This window comes from Biomphalaria glabrata, chromosome 4 (genome assembly GCF_947242115.1).
Source record: "Biomphalaria glabrata chromosome 4, xgBioGlab47.1, whole genome shotgun sequence".
In the NCBI taxonomy this organism is placed as follows: domain Eukaryota; kingdom Metazoa; phylum Mollusca; class Gastropoda; family Planorbidae; genus Biomphalaria; species Biomphalaria glabrata.
In genome coordinates, this window is record NC_074714.1 from 19,786,919 (window position 1) to 19,808,820 (window position 21,902).

The window sequence follows — 21,902 nt, forward strand, 5'->3', positions numbered from 1 at the left end:
TTCCGGCACTGCCGTCAATTTGTACATGCCTGAAATATTTCAAAGAGACATTAGTGTAGCGAGTGTTGTAAAGCCAGTGGCCTAGTTTCTGAACGGCTCCCATATTTTGTTTTTTTAGAAAGATCTAGTTAATTAAGTGACACAGTTATACGATATTAGAGATTTTATCCATGGCGGAAAATCTGTTAGAGATTGATACATGGAGGAAAAACTATAAATAGCTAGCTTTGTTGGTGTATCCGGTGTACAAACTAAAGGAAGTGTTGATAAGTTATGCTTTTTTTTTATGTCAATGATAATATTTGTGCACTTTTTAGCACAAAGAAAAACGTTTTTAAGCTCGTCCGATTGTATCACAATCTTATTTCAATAGAATTTCTTTCTAAGACTTACAACTTATTTCAAAGCAAATGGGCAACTAACTCGGCGGGAATAAAGGAGATTTGATAAAAGATCCACTGCCACACTTTGAGAGATTGATGAAATTAAAGCTCAATTCTTTTTTTTAACTAGTTGGCAACAGTGAAGCGTCCTTGACATTTAGTTGATCGTGAAAATCTCCCATAACTAGTGTTTGGAGTATCTGATGTACAGAATAGAGGCAGTGTTGATAAGCTATGCTTTTTATAAGTTACATGATACTTTTGGAGTACATTTTAGCAATGCAGACACATTTCTAAGTTCTTCCGTTTTTGGGTTGTTTTTTTTTTTATATTTAGTTGGCAGCATTGAAATTTCATTTAGAGTTCTTGACATTGCTTAATTTATCGTAAAAATACCCACTAATATTTAACTACTAGATCTAGACTTTAACTACACATTTATGCATACTAGTATCACTAACCACTAATATTTTAAAACTAGATTATAAGATCTAGATCTTTAATTTCAGTGAGATGAAAGAGTCCTCAATGATACGTCATTCAATTTGTTTTGACGTTGCAAATATACAAATTCAAAGTCGAAAAGGAACTTGCACATCTCAGACTTATAGTCGACTAGTACAGGTTCTGACATGTCAAGCTGATTTTATGGATTCTCAGAGGAATATAGGTTAGGTCTTGTTTTCTAGAGAATGTTCAGCATTGCTCCCACAGCTGTCAAGATTATAGAGATAGAAGTCCTGATGGTGGTCAGAAGAATCCAACGAAACCCGATGACGCAGTTGATGAACCCTTGCAAATTGAAAGTCATCGACAGGGTCAAAACCCAACAGACGTTTGTCCAGCTGCCGAGACTAGAGAGAGAAGTCCTGACGGTGGTCATAGCCCCTAACCCTAGGTCAGCGGGTGTTGTATAATTGAGTAATTATTTATTGATACTTTCATAATATAGAAATCTAGAACTAGATCTAGACTTCTGATTTAGAACTCTTATGACACTCTAGATCTAGTCTAGATCTACTTCTCTATATAGAATTAGGATATAACCTATATGAAATCTACATTGAAATATGAGCAATTTATGCAAATCTTAGATAATGTATCAATAAACTTAAATCAATTTTAAATTTAATAAACAACTCAGTCATCGGTAGACTACGGCTGACTATGCCATGTTTTTTTTTGTTTTTTTTAGCTTTGATGAATGTTAGATTTAAAACGGGAACATTTCCCCCTCCCCCTCTCTCGAGTATTCAGCTAAAGGTCTAAAGGAACAGCTTGGGGTTATCGGGTTGAAGAATGATTAGCTTCTTCCTTCCACATTTCTCGTCCGCCCCTTTTTGTTTCCTCTAAACCAGACCTGTGAGGTGAAACTGCTTAGACGTATTGTCTCCTTAATGACAGTTATCTCTCCTTAGAACATTGTACCTTGGCATTCAACTTTAGTGCAAAGGGTGTTAAAGCCTTCATAATAACCATCTGAATCAAACGGAATCCATCAATAAGAAATCAGAAGTGTGGAGATGCTAAGTTACAGAGCTGACAGCCAGGGCCGCGCGGAACTTAAGATCGAAGTCTTCGTTGAAGGAGGTGAGGGGCGTAACTCTCGTAAGCTACGATGTGTGTGTGTGTGGGGGGGGGGGGGGCTTCCCATTCACAGTCAATAAACGCCAGTCTCACTCAGCATGACGTTACATGTTAGAGCCAAAATTGAATTACAGATGCCTCGCTATCTAATTATGACATCTCAGACCCAGACCTGTACGTAGCGACAGGTAGATCAAGGTGATACACAGGTGTTTGGGAGGCAAACAATTAGCAGGCACGGTAAATAAATCGTATCGAATGACAGTTACAGATTTAGAACAACTAATGACATTTCTTTAGAAAGGGGGGGGGGGCAATAGAAAAAAGTGATTCTAACAATTAAAGGTATGAAGCTATAAATAGATCACAGCGCTTTCAGGTACGCTTGTTCATATCTCTAACTATATAGTAGGTCATTCAAGTGAGGATATTATGTTTGTGAGTACAGAGGCACAATCATGCAAATGAGGATATATGTGTGTGTGACTACAGAGGCACCATACTATCAGGCGAAAAAAAAAGCTGAGAGTGAAAGACACTGAATTCAAAATATAGAGAAGGGGTGGTTAAGAGGGTTCGATTCTTAGTGGGGGCGCGGTGACTTTTACTGCAGACTTGAGTTCCGGAGAGAAGTCCTTCAGTTTATCAAGACCAAAACGAGTACAAGACTTCAGCAGAGAAAAGTACCGGCGTCTTGACGTTGTGATGGCAGTATAACACTCTCATATATTCAAGATGAGCGTAGTGTTTCACAAGACTAAGCAACCCCCCCCCCCCGCCCTACGACCTCCATATTTTTCCACATGTGATGCACACAAAGCCGTGTTCATTAATAGAAAGAGTAAAGTGAACATCATTCAGTATGGAGCGCTAGATCACGAGTGGGTTTTCACTTTTTTTTAAGTTTATAATTATGTCAAATATAATAGAGAAAATAATTGTCGAGTACAATTAGAGAGAGAGGCGTTCTAATCGGTTGGTTTTCGAAGGGAGTGGGAATGCAATATACAAGGAAATATAATTTGATATTTAGTAACAAGAGATTGATCACTGGTTTAAAGTATAGTAGTAGGGTTAGACAAAAGACCAATAACTGACCATCTCATTTTGCTTCTGCATAGTACCATTTGGGTTGGTTGGGGGTGGGAGAGAAGGTGATGAGCGGTGTGATGGTGTGTGGTTTTATTTCATCCCCGCGGTGAGCACGATTCCATATCCATATTCCACCGAAGACCATAGAAGACAAGAACAACGCTTAATCAACTGGAGGGCACCGTGTAAGGATGTCTTGCAGAAGATTAGTGTTGACTGTGACAATACTAAGAAGATGGCGTCAAAAAACTTAGTAGAGTGCTAATTGACCAATGCGGCTATTAGAAGCGTAACGGACTAATTACATTTTCTTTTCTAATTATACTTTGATTAAAAAACAAAACTGGGAATCTTCGGACAGAGCAAGCTCGTCACTAAGCTTCGATCATTTGAATTCTTTATCTCTTATCAGTTCAATTCTTTCCCCAAACTGCATTCCCTCCAGTTTTCACAAAGTTTAGAAAAGGGGACACTTTTTTTTTCTGCCTGCATGTGTCTCAGTAACCTACGACTACTACAAAAACATTGTTTTTACTGGCACGCAAATGTCACCCTCCAGCCCTCTTTTGTGATCCCACAATCCCTCTTACAATAACTCTGTATACTAGCAGAAATAATAATAGCTCATGCCGTAATGTTGGAAAGATAAAAAGCTGAAACGCACAAACAACGAAGACGTGAATTGGCATTTGTTTACATTACAAGTAGAAGATAGCGCTCAGTCGCCTAGCAACCCTCACAAACAAGCGACGTAAACAACGGGCCGGGGCCCCCCGACAAGGCTAAAGTAAACAAACGCTTGTTTATGAAAAGCGTGGCACGGCCGTTTGGAACAACAACCCTGCCCCCCCCATCTCCTCCCTCCCCCATCTTCCTGTCTGATACCGCCCTCAACACGCACCGTCCGGCACTCAGCAGCACGAGGTTACTTTAATAACCAACTCGTAGCGAGTTCGTTGGTGCCACAAAGGTTGAAGACAATAGCTGCCGAGGATGGGGTAGAGGCGAACTTCATCACCGAGGGAGGCGAAAGGAAATAGACAAAGACGAAGATGCAGTGCTGTCCAGCCTCCCCCCCCCCCCAATAGAAAAGTGTTGACAGCAAAGATGGAGTACGTGGGGTAACTGTTGTGTCACTACAAGGGTGAATTTAAACGGAGAATGGGGGGGGGGAGGCAAGTAGAAGGCAGCACTAACAAAACATAACTATCATAAAGGAACATTAGTCAACACCTACAATATACAACCTTGGTGTGATTATAAACAACATTTTTGCTTAATCTAATCTTCGCTTTGTTTTGCCAACTTAAAAGATGCACAGCTAGGCGCCAGACAAGAGACATTAAATAGTGAACAAAAATAAACACTATTTGGGGAGAGGGTGGGTGGAGCACGTGAAAGCATGTAAATAAATGCAGACTTTAAACAACTTACTGGGCACAAGGAGTGAGAGGCCATTGAATCAACCACACCTTCCACATGGATATGTATGTCAAAAAATAAATAATCATTTTTTTTTAATCGCTGCTATTCATCTTTCAACGTTTCGAACAATGTGATTTGAGTTTTCTAATGGCATTACAACCGAGGCATCAATTTATCAATAACGCAATCATTCTCGAGACAGGTTCTCAACGATTGAGAATCTTCCTAAAACATATTCTTGATAACTGAATCAAGGAACGCCGCCACTGGCAGTGGCCACTGGTTCAAGCGTAGTTTTAACTATTAGTTCCCATACATTTTTTTTTCAATAGATTACACACACACACACACAAGAAGCATGCAGTGCAAATGTGTGACTACAAACTTCCTCACACGTACACACACACAAATACCGCAGCCAAAAAGACAGCAACTAAACAACAAATTGCCAGTAAACAAATGGCAAACAAACCAAGAGAAATTGACAAGTCCTAAAATAACTTGGATATTAATGGCATCTTGGTCAGGCCTACAAAATGCGCGCATATCCTACAAAGGGGAGAGGGGTTGGGAAAGGGGATCAACGTTTGGGCCTGTTTTTGTTTTCCTTCTCTCGATAACACAGGGAGGGGGGCGCAACGTGCTTGAAAGTGTGGGAGAGAGAGAGAGAGAGAGAGAGAGAGAGAGAGAGAGAGAGAGAGAGAGAGAGAGTAAATAAGAAGGTAATGTGAAAGAGGTGAGAAGAGTGAGTGAAAATAATGGAAGAGAAAGAGTTTGGACGAGTATCATCCTCAGTGAGTAAATGGTCAGACAATACTCAGGGCTTAGAAGTCAGGAAGACAACGGAGCAAAGTGAAGGGTGAGACAGAGTTGTACCAATGTGGTCATCCTAATATTAGTGGGTTGACAGTTTGTTACTTCTTAGCTAACCAATGACCGTGTCCGGTGATTATCAGCTTCAGTGTGATCCTTTCTTTTCCTTAGCCATGGACAATTCTGCTGATATTTTTGATGTAACCTAATTAAGCTTTTTTGTTATTAGAGGAATTGATTATAATTTCAACATTTTCGAAGAACTTATTGGCCTTTAGCCAGACATATTTGAGGAGGCAAAGTCATGTCTAGCAACTAAGCAGTTACACTGAAGTGAAGTAAACCACATTTGTCAATGACTGGTAGACTTACTGGAACTGTAATCTTACTTTAAAGGTCTCTAAATTGTCCTCTTCTTTGATATCATAGCTTTATACACCAAGAGGCTATATGAAGAAACATTTTGAATTTCCTGTACATAAAATTGGGAAAAAGAAGATTAAGCCGTAGAGAATTTAGAGAAAATTTGTAATTATTTTAGGTTCTTTATTGCGATGTGCGTTAACTTTCAAGAGGCAAAAGTCTCAGAAGATTTTGGAAGCTGAAACATATTGCACATGAGTGTCTAGAAGAGAAAGATAAGCTGCCCAAGGAAAAGAGCTCTCTTGTGGGATGAAAAATGAATGTTTAATTGAGAATTTTTAGTTGAGGATACTAGACATCTCAATGACCTAGATCTAAAACTGCATGGCAAAGAGCAAGGACAGATGGATTTCCAGCTTTGTGAATGATATCAGTGAATCAAAATGAAGTTCAGCTGTTCATCTTCATTTTTTAAAAAATTATTTGATTTGATTTCCACATTTAATAGTACAAAGTATAGGAACACCACATTTATAGCTATCTCAATAATATAGAAGTTACTTTCCCTTTTCGATATCGAACAAAATAATTAATTACAAATCTTTAACGGACTAATTGGTTAACTGATTCATATTTATATTTTATTAATAACAATAAATAATTTATAAAATATTCAAATTGATCCGAGAATGGGTATAGGAGAAATAAAGTACAATTATTTAAGGGGACAAAACCCGAAGTATTTAGCGATTTCTATGCATACTGAAAAATTAATTTCACTTGTCGGTACCAAATAAAATAATTAATGACTAGTAATTAATTAGTTCATTTTATTATTGATTCGTGTATTGTCTTAGTCAATGAATAATTGTACAAAGTTTCAACTAGATCCGAGAATGGGTATGGGAGAAATAACGCGATGAAATTTTTTTACAGAGTGAGTTGAGATAAGCTTTATAAAAAAAAAAAAAAAACAAGAAAAATATATAAATGCCTTTTAAAAAAACAAAGCTTATCTAAAGGGGAAGAACTCCGTCCTTAAAAATATATACAAATAATGTACAAGTTATTTCCCTTATTCAATATCAAACAAAATAATTAATTAGCAATAATTAATTGACTAATTGAGTATTTTTGTTTATTGATTCATGTTTTGTTAAGTACAATAAATAATTAATAAAGTATCAACTTGACCGGAGAATGCGTGAGGGAGAAATAGCGTTAACAATTATTTAAGGGGACTAAACCTAACAAATTTAGCCATATACGTGAATACTGAAGTGTTAGTTTCCCGATTAAACAGAATCATTAATTACCAGTAATAAATTGTCTAATTGGTTACTTTTTAAAATTGATTCATGTCTATGTCAATGCATATTTGTGCAAAGTTTAAACTTGATCAGAGAATGGGTGTATAAGAAATAACGTTTACACACTTTTTTTTAACAGACAGACAGACAGAGTGAGTTGATATAAGCTTTGCAAAAAAATCTTTTACATTCAGCCATCCTGAGCGACCAATGAAGTTTACGGCCTTTTCTTCGTTTCGTATGCTGCTCTCTAAAAGAATTTATTTGCGAGTTCTTGTCGATCTTGTCAGTTCTATCAACTGATGGACCAAAGAAATGTGTGTGTGTGATTCGTAGGCGGCGCAAATACAAGGACCAAGTCAAAATAAACAATAGCAGTCAATTACAATAATGTTCTATAAAAAATAGCAGTCAATTAATAAATGTGCTATCAACTCACATGAAATGCACTCGCAAACCTTTCACTATAACGAAAGTATATTTGAAATGGTGATCAACGTTTTGTTAAGCTGGTTTAAATTCTTACATTGTAACTTATATAAAGTTTTACCCCGTTTGTATTTGCTGGGGTAGAGGAGTAGAATACTTGAAGGGTTGCGGGGCACATGTGCCGATGTGTCGAATACTTATACTTTGATTACTGTACTTAGAAATGTTCCCAAGTGGTTAGGATAATTAAAGAATTGTTCATGAACACTTCACACGGTAGTTGATATTTTTAATTGAGATCAATATACTGGATAAAAGATGCCCACTAATTCGTGGAACTCATTCGCCAAATCGAACGGTCACGTGATAACCATTGATAAAACAACGGGGAAAAAACTGTCACGTGATAACCATTTGTTGATTCGAATTACGTCGTAAGTTGTATATAAGGGATAGTGAAGCACGAGGCTTCATGTTGTTTTTTTCGATTGGTGATTGAGGTCCATTCAATTCCTGAATTAACTGTAAAACAATGTGCCAGCAAATACAATAATAATAATAATCATCATCTTTATTATCCAAAAGGAAACGTGTCTTACAATTTGTGCATTACACCAAACAAAACATTATAACTATTGAAAACCAAAATATACATTCACGTGTGCTGCTAATACAAGAAACTCACACACACACACACACATATCTTGATCATCGTTCGATGTATTCCGTTCACTATTTAAAAATGAGACTTGGCCCATTAAGAACTAGAAAATGTGTTGTGCTATATTACTACATACCGTGCCAAATATGTACACGTATTTCTAATGTACATTACATAATGATGAATTCACCACACTCTAGTCACTAGTGTTGTGTTTTTCACTACAACAATAAACCGCCTTAACATGTTGGGTGAAGTCAGTGACGTCCTAAAAAAAAAAGTTTTAACTCCCTAGTGAATTCGGATTCGAACTGATAAGCCCTCTTCTAAGAAGCCAAGCGCTGTAACACCTAGTAATTTTTCCAGTAAAACTCTGGAACTGAGTTTCCCCAAAACTCTGGAACTGAGTTTCCCCTGCCACCTTCTCCAAAAACTACTATAGCACGAAATCTTTTTGAAATTGAATTTATGAATTGTATAAATAAACTGAAATGTCTGGAACCGTGTTTCGAATGCATATATAAATCAATTAATAGTAACTTATAAAAGAATGCCAGGGGTACTTAAACACCTTGGCTTGTTGATACGTGTCAGAGGGTTATCGGTGATGAAGGAGACTTGATATTATTCTGATAGCTTCGATTTAAGGGGCTGGAAGTCATTAAATGATATAAATAAACATAAGCCATAACTTCGTCGATGACCTCTAATAATCCACTAGGTTTACATTTGCATTTAGTATTTTAAATTAGTGTACAGGTTGCATGTAAAATTTAAAGGTTTTGAGATTTATTGTATTTCAAACTTAAATTTGAACAAATATAGATACTATATGCTTTGAATTTAAAAACAAAATTTTGGAAATTCGCTGATCACTCGCTAGTTGTGTAATTATTTGAACTGTTTTAAAAAAATCAAAGTTGAACAATCCTCATTCCCTGCTTTCCTACGGGAGGGTTGAGCTAGGGTCTAATGATCTTCATTTGTGAAAACTTATTGAAAAGTCATTATTAGAAAGTCATTCTCTACAGGCAACTCGCGTATGGCTCAAGAAAAAATGGTCGCCCCCATCTCCGTTACGTGGATGTAATAAAACGGGACCTCAAAACATTGAACATTGATACTGGCCAGTGGGAAGACATAGCCCTAGACCGCACTAGAAGGAGAGAGACAGTGACAAAGAAAGCTACGGACAGTGAAAAAACATGGGCCTCAGCTCTGGAAGAAAAGCGTGCCATACAAAAAATGGCCAGCTGCTCTACCACCAAAGCGAAAGCCACCTTAACCTGCGATATTTGTGGACGGGAGTGTCTCTCCAAAATAGGGCTCCACAGTCACATGGAAAAGTGTTCGAGATGAACCATAGTCGTTCTACGACTGAAGGAGGCCAACAACATTAAAAAGACACACACAAATAATAATAACCATGTAAACAAAGCAATGGTTCTGACATTTAGAGAAATTTACAAACGATAAACAGGAAGTGGTCTTAGGTCATAGTCAATAACAAAGTTTTCTACCTTTCACCTTTTTATAACCTACAACATTTTGTTATAGCCCACAACTTTTCGCTAATCTTTTTATCCCAGTACTATCACATCAAACAAACAAACTGACAGTGACTTATCTTTAAGACAGGTACTAACAAACATAAATCGCATCGTTACCTGTCATAAACAAACTAGCTAGGTCACTGGTTCTCAACATATTTTTTTTACTTCAGATCACAGTGACTATCTCTTTGTAATGTATAGAGCCCACAGTGAATATCTCTTTGTAATGTATAGAGCCCACAGTGACTATCTCTTTATAATGTATTTCCATGCTTCAAAAGTTGTCAAGTAACCAATTGAAACCAAAAAGTTCTACAATGGTAAATGAACAGAACTCGTAATTAAGTCCTCACCTAAACTGGGTTCGATAATAGTCGATTTCGTTCGGATTTTGTGTTTATGCGGGTCGGTATTTGAATACACAGAATAATACTGTTCGTTAATATTGTGATACCTCGGTATTCGGACGTCTCTAAACTCGAGCTAACTCGGTTTGACGAAACTATTTGTGTACAAAATGTCTCTGAATACGAGAACCGCACGAGATGAAATCATGGCATCAGTTCGAACGATCTGCATTGTACTTTATCTTTGATTTGTGTTCATATATCAACGTTAAAAGAATGTTTTAAGTGTGTTATAACACCTGACTGATATAAAAAAAAAAGCAACAATATAAAAATAAACGATTTTTCCACATTACACATATACTTGTATAGTAACAAAAAATCTTTCAAACGTTGTTGGGCAGCAAAAATAAAATTCAAAAAGACATTTTTTTTAAGTAAATGAAATAAAGTTTCAATATGTGTGAAACAATAAAGAGAACAAAAAAATCATTATTCTTATAGGAACTTGGAAGTACGGCTATGATTCTTTCAACTAAACTATAATGGTGAAAATCCTGTGATAATTCCGATGATGCATTTGTGCGAGAGAGAGGGGGGGGGGAGAGAGAATAAAATATGATATTATATTCGAGGTATAAAAAAGGCTTCGATTAACGTGGTCGAGCGTTCTTTTCCAATGGGAATTCCCACTTTAGCGATCATCATGACCCAAGGATAAAATGCATCATGGGCATTTGTATCTCAAGCGGTTATTGCTGTTCACGCCTGTTTGCTCTGATCAACTTATAGTAAGAAAATGACAAAACAGATATATGAACAAATTCTTTATAAGTATACGAGTTTATTTTGTAAATTTTGATAAGTAAAAAAAATATACCGAGTACGAATTGGAATTAAAAATTAGGCCCCACATTGGCATAAAATAAGGTGTAATACTATACATGTTCAATAATAGCGCGCAGCTGACCATAGCAGTTCAATCGGTTGAAACAAAAAAAAAAGTTAGTGATAGAGAATCGCGAGAGCAGTTAATTTTGCGACAAAACGCATGACACGACCCATAGTTCCAAGTACATTTTAGCCGGCATGTAAATAATTCACAGCATTCTTTGATGACATAATATCTTCGAGGACAACAACTAGCCTTAATAACAACATATCCAAACCCTTTGTCCAGTATACCAGACCATGCCACAATTCCCACCTTCCTTTTCTATCTATTGTAACAAAAGTTCTATAATATGTACTGTGATTAAGATAAATCGATCAATACAATTCTAAAAAAAAAAATATTTTTTAAATAAGTCATTTCCTCGCAAATAAAACGTATTCTTTTTAGATGGGAACAAAATAAAATTCCATGTTATAAAAACCATATTCGACCTTTCTTATTTTTCCCTTTCTGCTTCGATTGAAAGAAAGGGGAGTGGGGAAGGGAGGGAGGTGCTTGTTTGTTTTAGCTGTGCGTATTTACTAAAGGGAAGTGGCGTGTGTGTGTATGTGTGCTTTCGAGTGTGTGTGAGTGTGCTGCCTCATCCCTCCCCATTGGTCGAATCTAAGCGCGGATTGGTTGTTGTTATTTACCTAGCCCTGGATAGTCAGCGCTACGAAATATATTTAGAAAAAAAAAAAAAAAAGGGTGTGTGTGTGTCTGAGACGAAAGGGGGTGGGGGAACGAGAGGCCAGAAGAAAGAGAGAAAGTAGTGCGGGCCAGTGTTAATAAATGGGTCCAGAGTGTGGTGTGTTGGACCGGGTATATTGGTAGCGAAGGGCAATACAAGAGAGCTGGAGGGTGGTATATTTGAGGGTTAGAAGGTTAGTAGGTCAGAACGGCCAGAAAATAATGGCCCTGTGCTACGTTTGTTTGTTGGCTTGTTTGGAAGGGAACCAACCAATAACACACCTACCCCTGTATTGGCGGTATTGATGGTTATTACAGTGACCAAAAACATAAAAAAAAAAAAAGGTCAGAGCACACTCAGTAAAAAGAAAACTGAATATTAGCGTTTTGACATACCAACGTGTCTATAAAGTAGTATAAAGGACAAATAAGATAAGAAGACAAGAATATTGAATCCATCTTACTGGACTATCTATTGCTATCAGTGCTTTTACACCCGTTCATAAAATCTGGTCCAAAAAGAGAACACTAAGGGTAATTGAATGTCCATTACTACAATAAACTCAAAGAGCACGTAGAGCCAATATTATGAAAGTGTCTTTTTTCATGTTTCCTAATAACTGCTCAAAAACAAAACAAAAGCGATCGTACTCGAAGTGAATGACAATATTGTGATTATTAAATTAAAAGGAAAAAAAAATCACTGAAACGGTTTACAAAATGGTTTAGGTTTCTGTGTGTGTGGGTTTTTTTTTCTAGTAGTAGATTAAGAACTGTAAACATTTAGACCTCAGTCTATTTCAAATAGAAACTTCTAAGGTTCTTTGTAGATTAAAATCTTGAATAAGATCCTGCATCACAGACTGACACAGACTAGAATTTTTTTTAATAACTCATAGTAATCATACCGAGATCAGATTGTAAATAAACAGATCTATACATATAGATAATCTAGATAAGATCTTATTATTTTATTTTATCAATAATTAGGTTATTAATATCAAATGCATCTCTAGATTCTAAATATCTTAAACTATTTATAATATATTTCAAATCATCTAATTGAATGAGTAATTATAATCTATGTCTAGAATAATCTACCTATATCAGTAAATACTAGATATAGATCTATTCTATATGGACTATGGTATGTATAATCTAGATCTATATCTATTTGACATTAACATTTTTTCATTGGAAATTAACAACATATATCTAATAATACTTCTTGTCAACACAGGCCTATTGTTATTTTCATCTATCATCTAGATTTTGGATATAGAGGTCTAGATCTACAATACGCGTTTGTTGTTTAACTGCTAAATCTAGATTTTGGATATAGAATATAATTATAGATTTAGATTTTAGATCTAGACTCTATTACCTATAACTATAATACAAGTTTACTACTAAATCTACAGAATGTTGATATTCAATTTACTTTAGAGTTTAGATCTACTACTCATCTAGTCAATCTAGACTCTAGATCTAGTCTAGTTCTATACGACTATTGACTATTGTCATTATACTCTATGCACAGTATGGATTAGTATGGAGCTTTAATGGAGTACTACTAGTACTAGACTAGTGACTAGATGATTATGATGTTGACATTTTTCTAGTAAAAAGAAAAGTATTTTGCTATTTAGATCTAGATCCTCTAGTCTATATGATATCTAGAATATATCTAGAATCTAGTCTAGACTCTAGTAGATCTAGATCTAAATCTAGATCTAGGCTCTAGGTAGATCTACAAATTCATGAAATTCTTATTAATTCTACTTGAAAAGAAAAGTGTTAGTTATTGAACTAAAGTCTGGATCTATTCTAGATTTATCTAAGCAATGTCATATTCATGTGTACAGTTTTAAGTCAAGATGTAGGTTTAGATCTTTAGTACTAGTCTAGATCTACTGGATTCAATATAGTCTAGTTAATAGATATCTATACTATAGATTCTAGACCTAGATCTAGACTAGTCGATAAGGGTCATCTAAAATTACTCTTAATATAAAAAATGGAAGTTTGTAAACAAACGTAAAAATATGCTTTCGACTTTGTATTCTTAATTTCATTCAAAAATGAATTCAGAAACTTGGTCTAAATTTTAATGAAAGAAAAGAAATGAACTAATCCGATGAAATTGTTAAGTTTGGTTATTTTTCGTTTTACTGGTAGTCTATTGGTAAACGCTATTTTAACTGACACGATTCCCACCCATTGATTGATCCCAATGCACTTAGTGAATGGAGGCAAAGGGCACCGGCGCACAGGGGGGAAAACTGGTGCCTCTTTTTCAATCGACCCAATGTTGACACATAAAAAGTACACACACAAATCGCACACGTGAGTAAGTAAAGAAAGTGTATGAAACTTTTTTATTTCATAGAAAGAAAAATAAGGTTTACTTACCATTTATATCGAACTTTTTTATCAGCGTTTTGCGATATTAGAAATAATCAGAATGAAATCGTCTTCAAAGAGAACACGAGCACAACATTTGGTGTAAATAAAAACATATTGCTACGCCACCCAAAAACATACGTAAAAACTATTTTTTTATATTCTTGGAATTACACTAAGTATTGATCATATTTGTGTGTAATCTATTTTATGAACTCTTTATTTTAAACGATAGTCAGCAACAACGGTAAAATTCACAGCAGATCAGAGTACTAGATATTGGTGCGTATTAACCTTGTTTTTTCTAGGCGTGCTGCGGCACGTCCTGACGTCACGGGCACCTGCTGTGTAAACAGCAAATAACAAACAAAGCCGCTTCGCTTTACTTTTGCTATCAATGATTTATGGGCTCTTTGATATAGATTTCAAATATTCGTGAAGATAAAAAAATGTAATAGAAAATAAGTTAATGTCCTTTTTTAACTAAAAATAGATCAATTTGTATGCTTTCAATACGATCCATATTTTCCATAGTGACCATAGAGTGGCATAGAGCCATAGATCTAGTCATAGACTACATCTAGACTTAGACTTTACGTACAGTAGATCTAATGATTGATTTTTTTTTTTTTTAATTTTGTTTTTTTTTTAGTTCTCCTGAACTAGACTAGAATTTAGATATTTAGATCTAGTCCTTATTTCATATATAGACTAGATCTAGACGTCTAGATTCTTGTAGACTAGATAGACTGTAAAAGAAACTTTCCTTTTAATATCTACTTTATCTTTACGTAAACAGATTTAGAAATAACCGATTTCTGTATAACATAAAATAATAGTCTTAAAAAGCTGTTTAGGAATCTATACTCTATAGACAAGGCATGAATATGTCATTAAATAATTTAAATTTTCGATGAATTTTATGGGAATAATTAAATTAAGTTGACTCCTTGAAAAAAAAAGGATATTCGGGGAGGGGGAATAGCTTAATGGGAAATGTTTTCTCTGAATAATAATTAGGATTAAATTTAATCCTATGAAAACTTTAAACAATTTGCCTTGTTCTATGCATACATCTTTTTTTTTTTCACTCGGAAATTTGAAGGATATAATATGCTGATCGATGAGAACTAGACATAGATCTAGATCTTATATATGCTAATGACAAATGATGACGTGAAGCCAAGTAGTACTATAACAAATGAAAATCTATTTTATTTTTTCAACATTAAATCTAAATCTAGACTCTATATAGATGGAGATGTCATAAAACTAGATATAAATTATGTAAAAAAAAAAAAAAAAAAAAAAAAAAAAGGATGCACCAAAAGTGGTGATAAAAGAAGAAACTGAGTTGTTGTTTCTTAACTTAGTTATTTTTATTTGAAACAATTTTTTCTTTTTTATTTAGATCGAAATGAGCGCTAACTTTGTCAGTCATTTTTTTTATACCGGTATTTTATGTTCTGTATTCAACCAGGGTTGGCATGGCTTGGGATTTCTGTCTAGACATGTGTTGTTGTTTTTTTCTATCGCGGAGACTTTTTTATTACGAGTAGGCCTAAATTAGATTTAAAGCATATATCTACATCAATTTTTGTGTGTGTTGGCTTTCTAGAATTTAGGTGTATTTCATTTATAAAGAAATATTAAAATGGGAGAGTTATTTCTTTCTTCACCAGAATGGAAAAATCCAACTATATTCATAAAGTAATCTGTGCATTAAACGTGATTTCAACAGACAGAATTCGATACGATCAAATTTCATTAAAGTATCTGGTCTCATCTGATGCTATAGGCCTATAGCTGTATTCTTTATTTGAATATTGTTATATCTTTGCTCCTACGCTGGTGCGCACTAGTGCACTGTTCAAGAGATGTGATGGACACAAGTAGAGACAAGATGGTTGACTTGTTGATTCCGGCTAAGTCTACGGAGAAATAGAACTAGAGATAGGTTACAACCGCCTGAGTTGTAGAAGGGATTATTGCCAGTGTGGTCAGCAGGTGAGAAGTAGTTTAGGTTGTCTGGTCAGGAAGAAGTCTTGTGAGGAAACTGTGGAAAGGGTCGTTCCTGTTAGTGGAACTCAGTCACTGGAAGACATTACTGTTAGTTTATCATTATGTATACTACTTAGCGTTCTGGAGACAACGATAAGATAGTGGTAATGTGATCACGTGTTAGTGGCAAACAAAATAAGTCAAGAAATTAGCGAAGATTCAAATTAGAATCTTAGCGCTTATCAAACGAAAATACGCACAAACATCTTATTCATAAAGCATTTATAATTAACTCACAAAGGAAACCCCTGGGGTGTGGGGTGGAGGTAAACTCATAGACATAGAAATATATCTATGAAGATGATCTTTATTCAATCATTTAATTTTGTTAGTGATATTGGCCTATTTTTTTTTTAAGCCAAAGGGGAATTTTAGTTAGGGGTTCTGCTTCGATATTGGTTCAAAAGAAAGTGTGTAATCTTCATTTTAAATAAATAACTAAAATCAACACAACTCCAGTTGCAGAGATTTTGCCATCGAATATTGAAAAGAATTGGCCACGAAATTATATAAAAACATTTTTCTTATGATTTGCGATGAGATCGTGTTATTGATGCATTATTTTGTTGCCAATGTCTTATACAAACAAGATTGTAGTTTGTTTTCCTGTTCGTCGTTGCAGGGCTAAAATCAAACACTATATAGACAAAAATATACATTAAAAAAAAAATAGTTATCCTGGACAAAGTTTCTTAGCCTCAACGTGACTCGATCGGAAACGGTTATTTAGGCAAATATTGGTGCGAAACAGAAGCCCCGCCCCGCTGGGAGTCCATGTGAGACCAATCGTTATAGAAGGCCTGAACACTGACAAGTGACGTCACAACCCATTGCTTTTTTTTGTGTGACGGTACGCACCTGTACGGCGTACGGCACCTTTTTCAATGTGGGGAAAAAATATTACTTTTCTTGTATTTGAACGTTTATTATTAATTCATTAATAGTTAAAAGTTAGGCAATCCATCACTGTTTACCGGCACCTATTTGTTTTTTACAAAAAAAAAGCACTGTCCCAACCTATGGTCAGTTTAGATCTGTAGCTCGTTTCTACGTCATAGGTCTTGACGTCGGGCCTGTGACGTAACAACGAGCTATTAATTAGATTGGTCTCGGCCATTGTACTGGAAAAAAGAAGGGGGGGGGGGAAGAGAACCCAAACAAAATTATCACTATCCACACAACGCTCCTCAAGGGGACCGTTTTTATGGCTGACAACTGCACGGCTCAGCTGTGTGGTACAGAGAAGAAATATATGGGAGTTTCCCTGGTGTGTTCTGCCTTCGGCCTTGCCTAGCGTCTTGGGATACGAGCCATTGTTAATAGGGATGTAGCAAATGTGCATCTGCTTGAAATTTTCCCAGACAGAGAAGTTGTTCAGACAAGCCCAGGAAAGGAGCTTCCGCGTGTCTAGGATTTATTTAATTTATAGCTCCTCCAGCTTCAGAAAAAATGAGAAATACTTGATGAATGTCATAGTGTGCGTTTCGCTCTCCTTTCCTATATTAAGTATATTTAAGGGTGGAGGGAGATCTCAGGTAGGAAATAAGGAATAGTATGTTTTTCATGTTTAGGATGTTCCATCCTAATGAAAGATTATTACATCCTAGCCCCAACTCCCCATAGGGTTGCGTGGGAAAGTGGGGGCAGGGCTTGATCCCGGAATCATCGAGACTACGTTCCTAGCACATATCAGACGACCAGACAGCCATTCGTAGTTCGAAATATGCTTTCATGAAATAATCAAAATATTTTTTTTTATTTCTGGGGGGGGGGGTGGGGGGTTATAATGTATAATATACGTACTATAACAGGGGAAGGCAAATTACAGCCAGCGGGCCACATGCAGCCCGCCGGAGTGTTTTATGTGGCCCTCGGACATCTAAAGAAACCACACATTACACATAAAAAAAGCAAATATATTAAAAATAAATAATTGTAAATATCTACAGAAATTACAGAAAAAACCTATGCTGGTTTAGTGTTGTTTTTTTTTTTATCCCGATTTGTAGCAAAGAATCTCTTAAAAGTTTTCAGTTTGAGTGAGCAGTCTCAAACTGACGATTGCTATTTTAGAAGGTATGCTTACGCGTCAATATTACAATTAATATAGGTGCGCAAGACCTCAGGTAGGCTATAACTTACTTAGACTTAGGTCCTCCCGCGCCGTTCGGTGCATTGGGCGGCAAGCTGTTTCCATAAAGATCTGTCATAGGCAATGTCTGAAGCCTCCTCCCACCTGGTGTCCACTGCTCTGAGGTCCTCCATGAAGGTGTGTCGCCAAGTAATACGAGGACGTCCCTGTTTGCGCTTCCCTCGCATTGGCTTCCATGCTATCGCAACTCCCGGTGTGCGCAATTCATTTTGACGTAGAACATGTCCCGCAAACCTCATGCGACGCTCTGTCACAACCTCACTAAGTGTCCGACTCCCAGTTCGGCATAGGATTTCTCTGTAGGCTATAAATTTAACTGAAACTTTTGATTCTTATCACTATGATGAAGAGCATTGTCTTTAAACGTCATTCTAAAAATAGTTCAAAGTAAACTAAGATTGTTCTTAATGGCAATATTTCGAAACTTTTAGTCATAAACACTTGCTCAGACCAGTATGTATTCAATGCTATGAAGAACTGTGTTGAAAGTGTAGGATTGGCTTGTATAAGATGGCAAGTTTAACAATCGATGGAGCCCGTTCTTTGACTGAGAAGAACAGGCTTTTTTAATAGAATAAAGAACAATATCCCATTCATAAACTCATAACGGGAAAGTGTACACATTGCAGTGTACACATTGTACAACTGGTTAATGTGATGCATATTTATTCATTTTTTCCCCCACACAGAGCCTCTCGATGTTTAATGCAATGATATTTCAGAAGACAGCCACATAAAAACATTAAGACGCGTGATTACAGTTCCAGCAACTCTAGGAGCAAAAAAAAAAAAGAAATATAATTCATTAGTACAAATAGAATAATAATTTGACTAACATACGATATCACTATATGGCCTCCTTCAGTTGCGAAGCTACTATGGGTCATCTCATGGAAATTAGATGAATGTTTGGGCATTAGCTGTCGCCCTCACATCAGTTCCACCCTTTCTACGCAGCTGATGTGTCCAAAGGAGCGGCAAGTGCCTATACAGTTTGGGGTCAGCAGGCTCTGTCAGGGTGTAGCACTGAGTGCTGCAAACTGCCTTTATAAGTGTCGCCGGCTATTGAGTTTTCCTCAGGGTTGACTCCCGAAGCCCTTCCCATGATTGTGTATAGCTGCAAGGCAGCAGAGGTTTGAATTCAGTGTTCTCTTTCTCCTAGGTGTGTAGCCAGCAATGGCTAACGAACCTCTCCTGTCCGAAGCTTAATGGTTTAGGCACCAGTTACTCGCCTTCGCCCCTTTCCCTGTTATTGAAAACAGTTCCGCCGGTATCAATATCTGAGACACGTGAAGGCAAGGAGTTGTACTGGTTGTCAGATGGTATTCGAGACGCATGCCACGAGGAAACATTTTATAGGTAGTGGAGTGTTTATATCCATTACCACTTCCGGAACCACAACTATTGAATGAATAAAGCACTGTATGGAAGATAAATACTTATCCATCTCAGAATAATAACACTGAATAATGACTTGAAATTACGACCAATGACCCCTAAGCTACATAATATACATAATATCAAATAAAGACTTCTGGATTGTTTACGTCTTTCTTAACATTTTCTTCAAGTTTCATTGACCTTCTATCTAGTTCACTATTTACCGGTATTTTTCAATTATGCTTTTATGTAGTAAAAATGTGAGAAACGGGTAAGTGTGAAATATACTATGTTAAGGAAAAACACCAATATGTTCGATGCTTTCCCCCCTTCTTTTTAGTGGGCAGGGCATCAAATACCCTTAGTAGGTACACCACAGTTGGCAAGTTTACTATTTGATCCACTATTTTGCAATTTTCATGTAAATTAATGCGGCTTGTAAGTTTATTTAAAAAAAAATAATTTAAAGCGCATGTAAGTTTGTCTGATGATAAATCAAAAACATTTTGTATATAGTGTAGTGTTAGATATTGAGGAAATATTATTTATAATCTTGGGTGAACTTGGGACTTTCTAGAAATCATTCTTGGGACTTTTATCTTGCAGTCTTGAATCTGCAGAAATAGTAGATCTAATGTCTAAGATCGACTTAAACTTAAACTAGATCTACTTAAAGATCTAGATCTAGTATAGATTTATAGATCCAGTAGATTATAGGTTAGAATTTTTAGTCTATTCAATGAATTAGAACACACAATGATTCAGAAACTTAGACAGTGAATTCTAGGTCTAAATCTAGAGTTCTAGTAATACTGGCGGCGGCGGCTACTAATTAGTCTAATTATACCATATTGTCCATATTAATTACACAGTCTGTACTATCAGTAGATGAGTAGTAGATCTAGATCTATCAGTATAGATCTAGTCAATCTAGATTCTAGTATCACTCTGTCTCTACTCTAGTCTCTATCTAATAATCTAGATGTAGATTCTATATATTATAACTAAGTATATAAATATTATAATATTAAATATAATAAATTATTAAATATATCTAGATTCTAGATCTAAATTGAGTAAAATCTGTGGCTTGTGGCAATAAGTTTGAATAAGTTGATTACGGTTATAAGTTATAACCTTACCAGCCTCAGTTAGACTTAGATTGACTTAGACTTAGATCTAGTGAAAGTGACTACATCTAGAATCTAGTTTCTAGTATCATCTAGTCACTACAATACTTGACAATAGTCTTCAATAGGAGTCTAGGACTCCAGAATTCTAGACAGTCTTAGACTGTCTTAGAGTCAAGTCTAGTAATTCATTGTTAAATTATTAACTACTAAAGTCTAAACTAGTCTAGATCTAGACTAGACTCTAGATCTATTCTATGACGTATGATGACGATGTTATAGACTTAATTAAGTATACTAGGTATAGTAATGTTATTGTTATATGTAACTAGACTAACTAGACTAGTAATTAAATAAATTTAACTAAACTAGATCTAGACCCTAGACTAGACTAGTCATACTGGAACAGTGTAAGTCAAGTGTAAATGAAAATGTAAACTGTACTGAAAGTCAAAATGTACGAGTTGACTTAGTGAAATTGGCCTTTGTGTAGCATCACCAGAGAATGTGACCATGTCCTTCAAAGCTGCATACTCTATCTATGGCCTATGGCACTGGACTGGCTCCAAGACCCCCCTTAGTGCCCTTAGAACAAAAACTATATATATACTTATAGATAGAGTATATAGATCTATTATATGGAGATCTGCCAGATTCTGAAACTTCTGGGTAATTCATCGCTGATCCAGGACTGAACCCTACAACATAAATTTAAACAATAAAAAACATCGTAGGTAAATTGTCTTCTGTGCAATTCATTGCAGATATAGGACTGAGCCCTCCAACATATATAGATATTAATATCTAATATATATAAAGTAGAATGTGAGGCGTATGCATGTATGTCCCCGTATAGAAATCAAAATCGTTTCACCAATCTTAATAAAACTTGGGAGAAATGTTCCTTGGGTACCAACTTAGACTGTGGTGTATGTATTGTAGCCCTAAAACAAACTTAAGATCCTCAAAAAAAAACGTTGACCAGCTCTATGAAAGCATTATAACTTCATCGAACTAGGCCATGTTTACATGAGAAAAGATAGAAAGGATCTAGATCTAATTTTAAGAACTACACTTTGCGCAGATAGTTTTTTACTTTGACAGATGAAAATGCAAAATATAGTCCATTGATTTCATTATTAAAAAAATTAACCTTCAAATTTGTGTTTCATAAGCATTTTTTACATAA

At 35.8% G+C, this 21,902-nt stretch overlaps 2 protein-coding genes across 12 annotated transcripts in view; one reads left to right on the forward strand and one right to left on the reverse strand.

The window, feature by feature from the left end:
• The window catches only part of LOC106073860 (forkhead box protein P1-like), a 193,566-nt gene extending 179,465 nt beyond the window's left edge, over window positions 1-14,101 (reverse strand). Inside the window, exon 1 of the mRNA XM_056026773.1 lies at window positions 14,000-14,101. Coding sequence (XP_055882748.1) covers window positions 14,000-14,002 — 3 coding nt within the window. The 5' untranslated portion in view covers window positions 14,003-14,101. The remainder of the gene's footprint in view (window positions 1-13,999) is intronic.
• The window catches only part of LOC106054094 (S-adenosylmethionine sensor upstream of mTORC1-like), a 94,098-nt gene continuing 86,013 nt past the window's right edge, over window positions 13,818-21,902 (forward strand). For 6 of the 11 annotated variants that reach the window (XR_008777517.1, XR_008777518.1, XM_056026778.1 and 3 more), the window contains exon 1: window positions 20,186-20,300. The gene's annotated coding sequence lies outside the window, so the exon portion shown is untranslated. Of the gene's footprint in view, window positions 13,938-14,326; window positions 14,442-15,776; window positions 15,998-20,185; window positions 20,301-21,902 lie in introns of those variants that run through there. The other 5 variants (XM_056026780.1, XM_056026781.1, XM_056026784.1 and 2 more) reach the window with 5 other exon arrangements.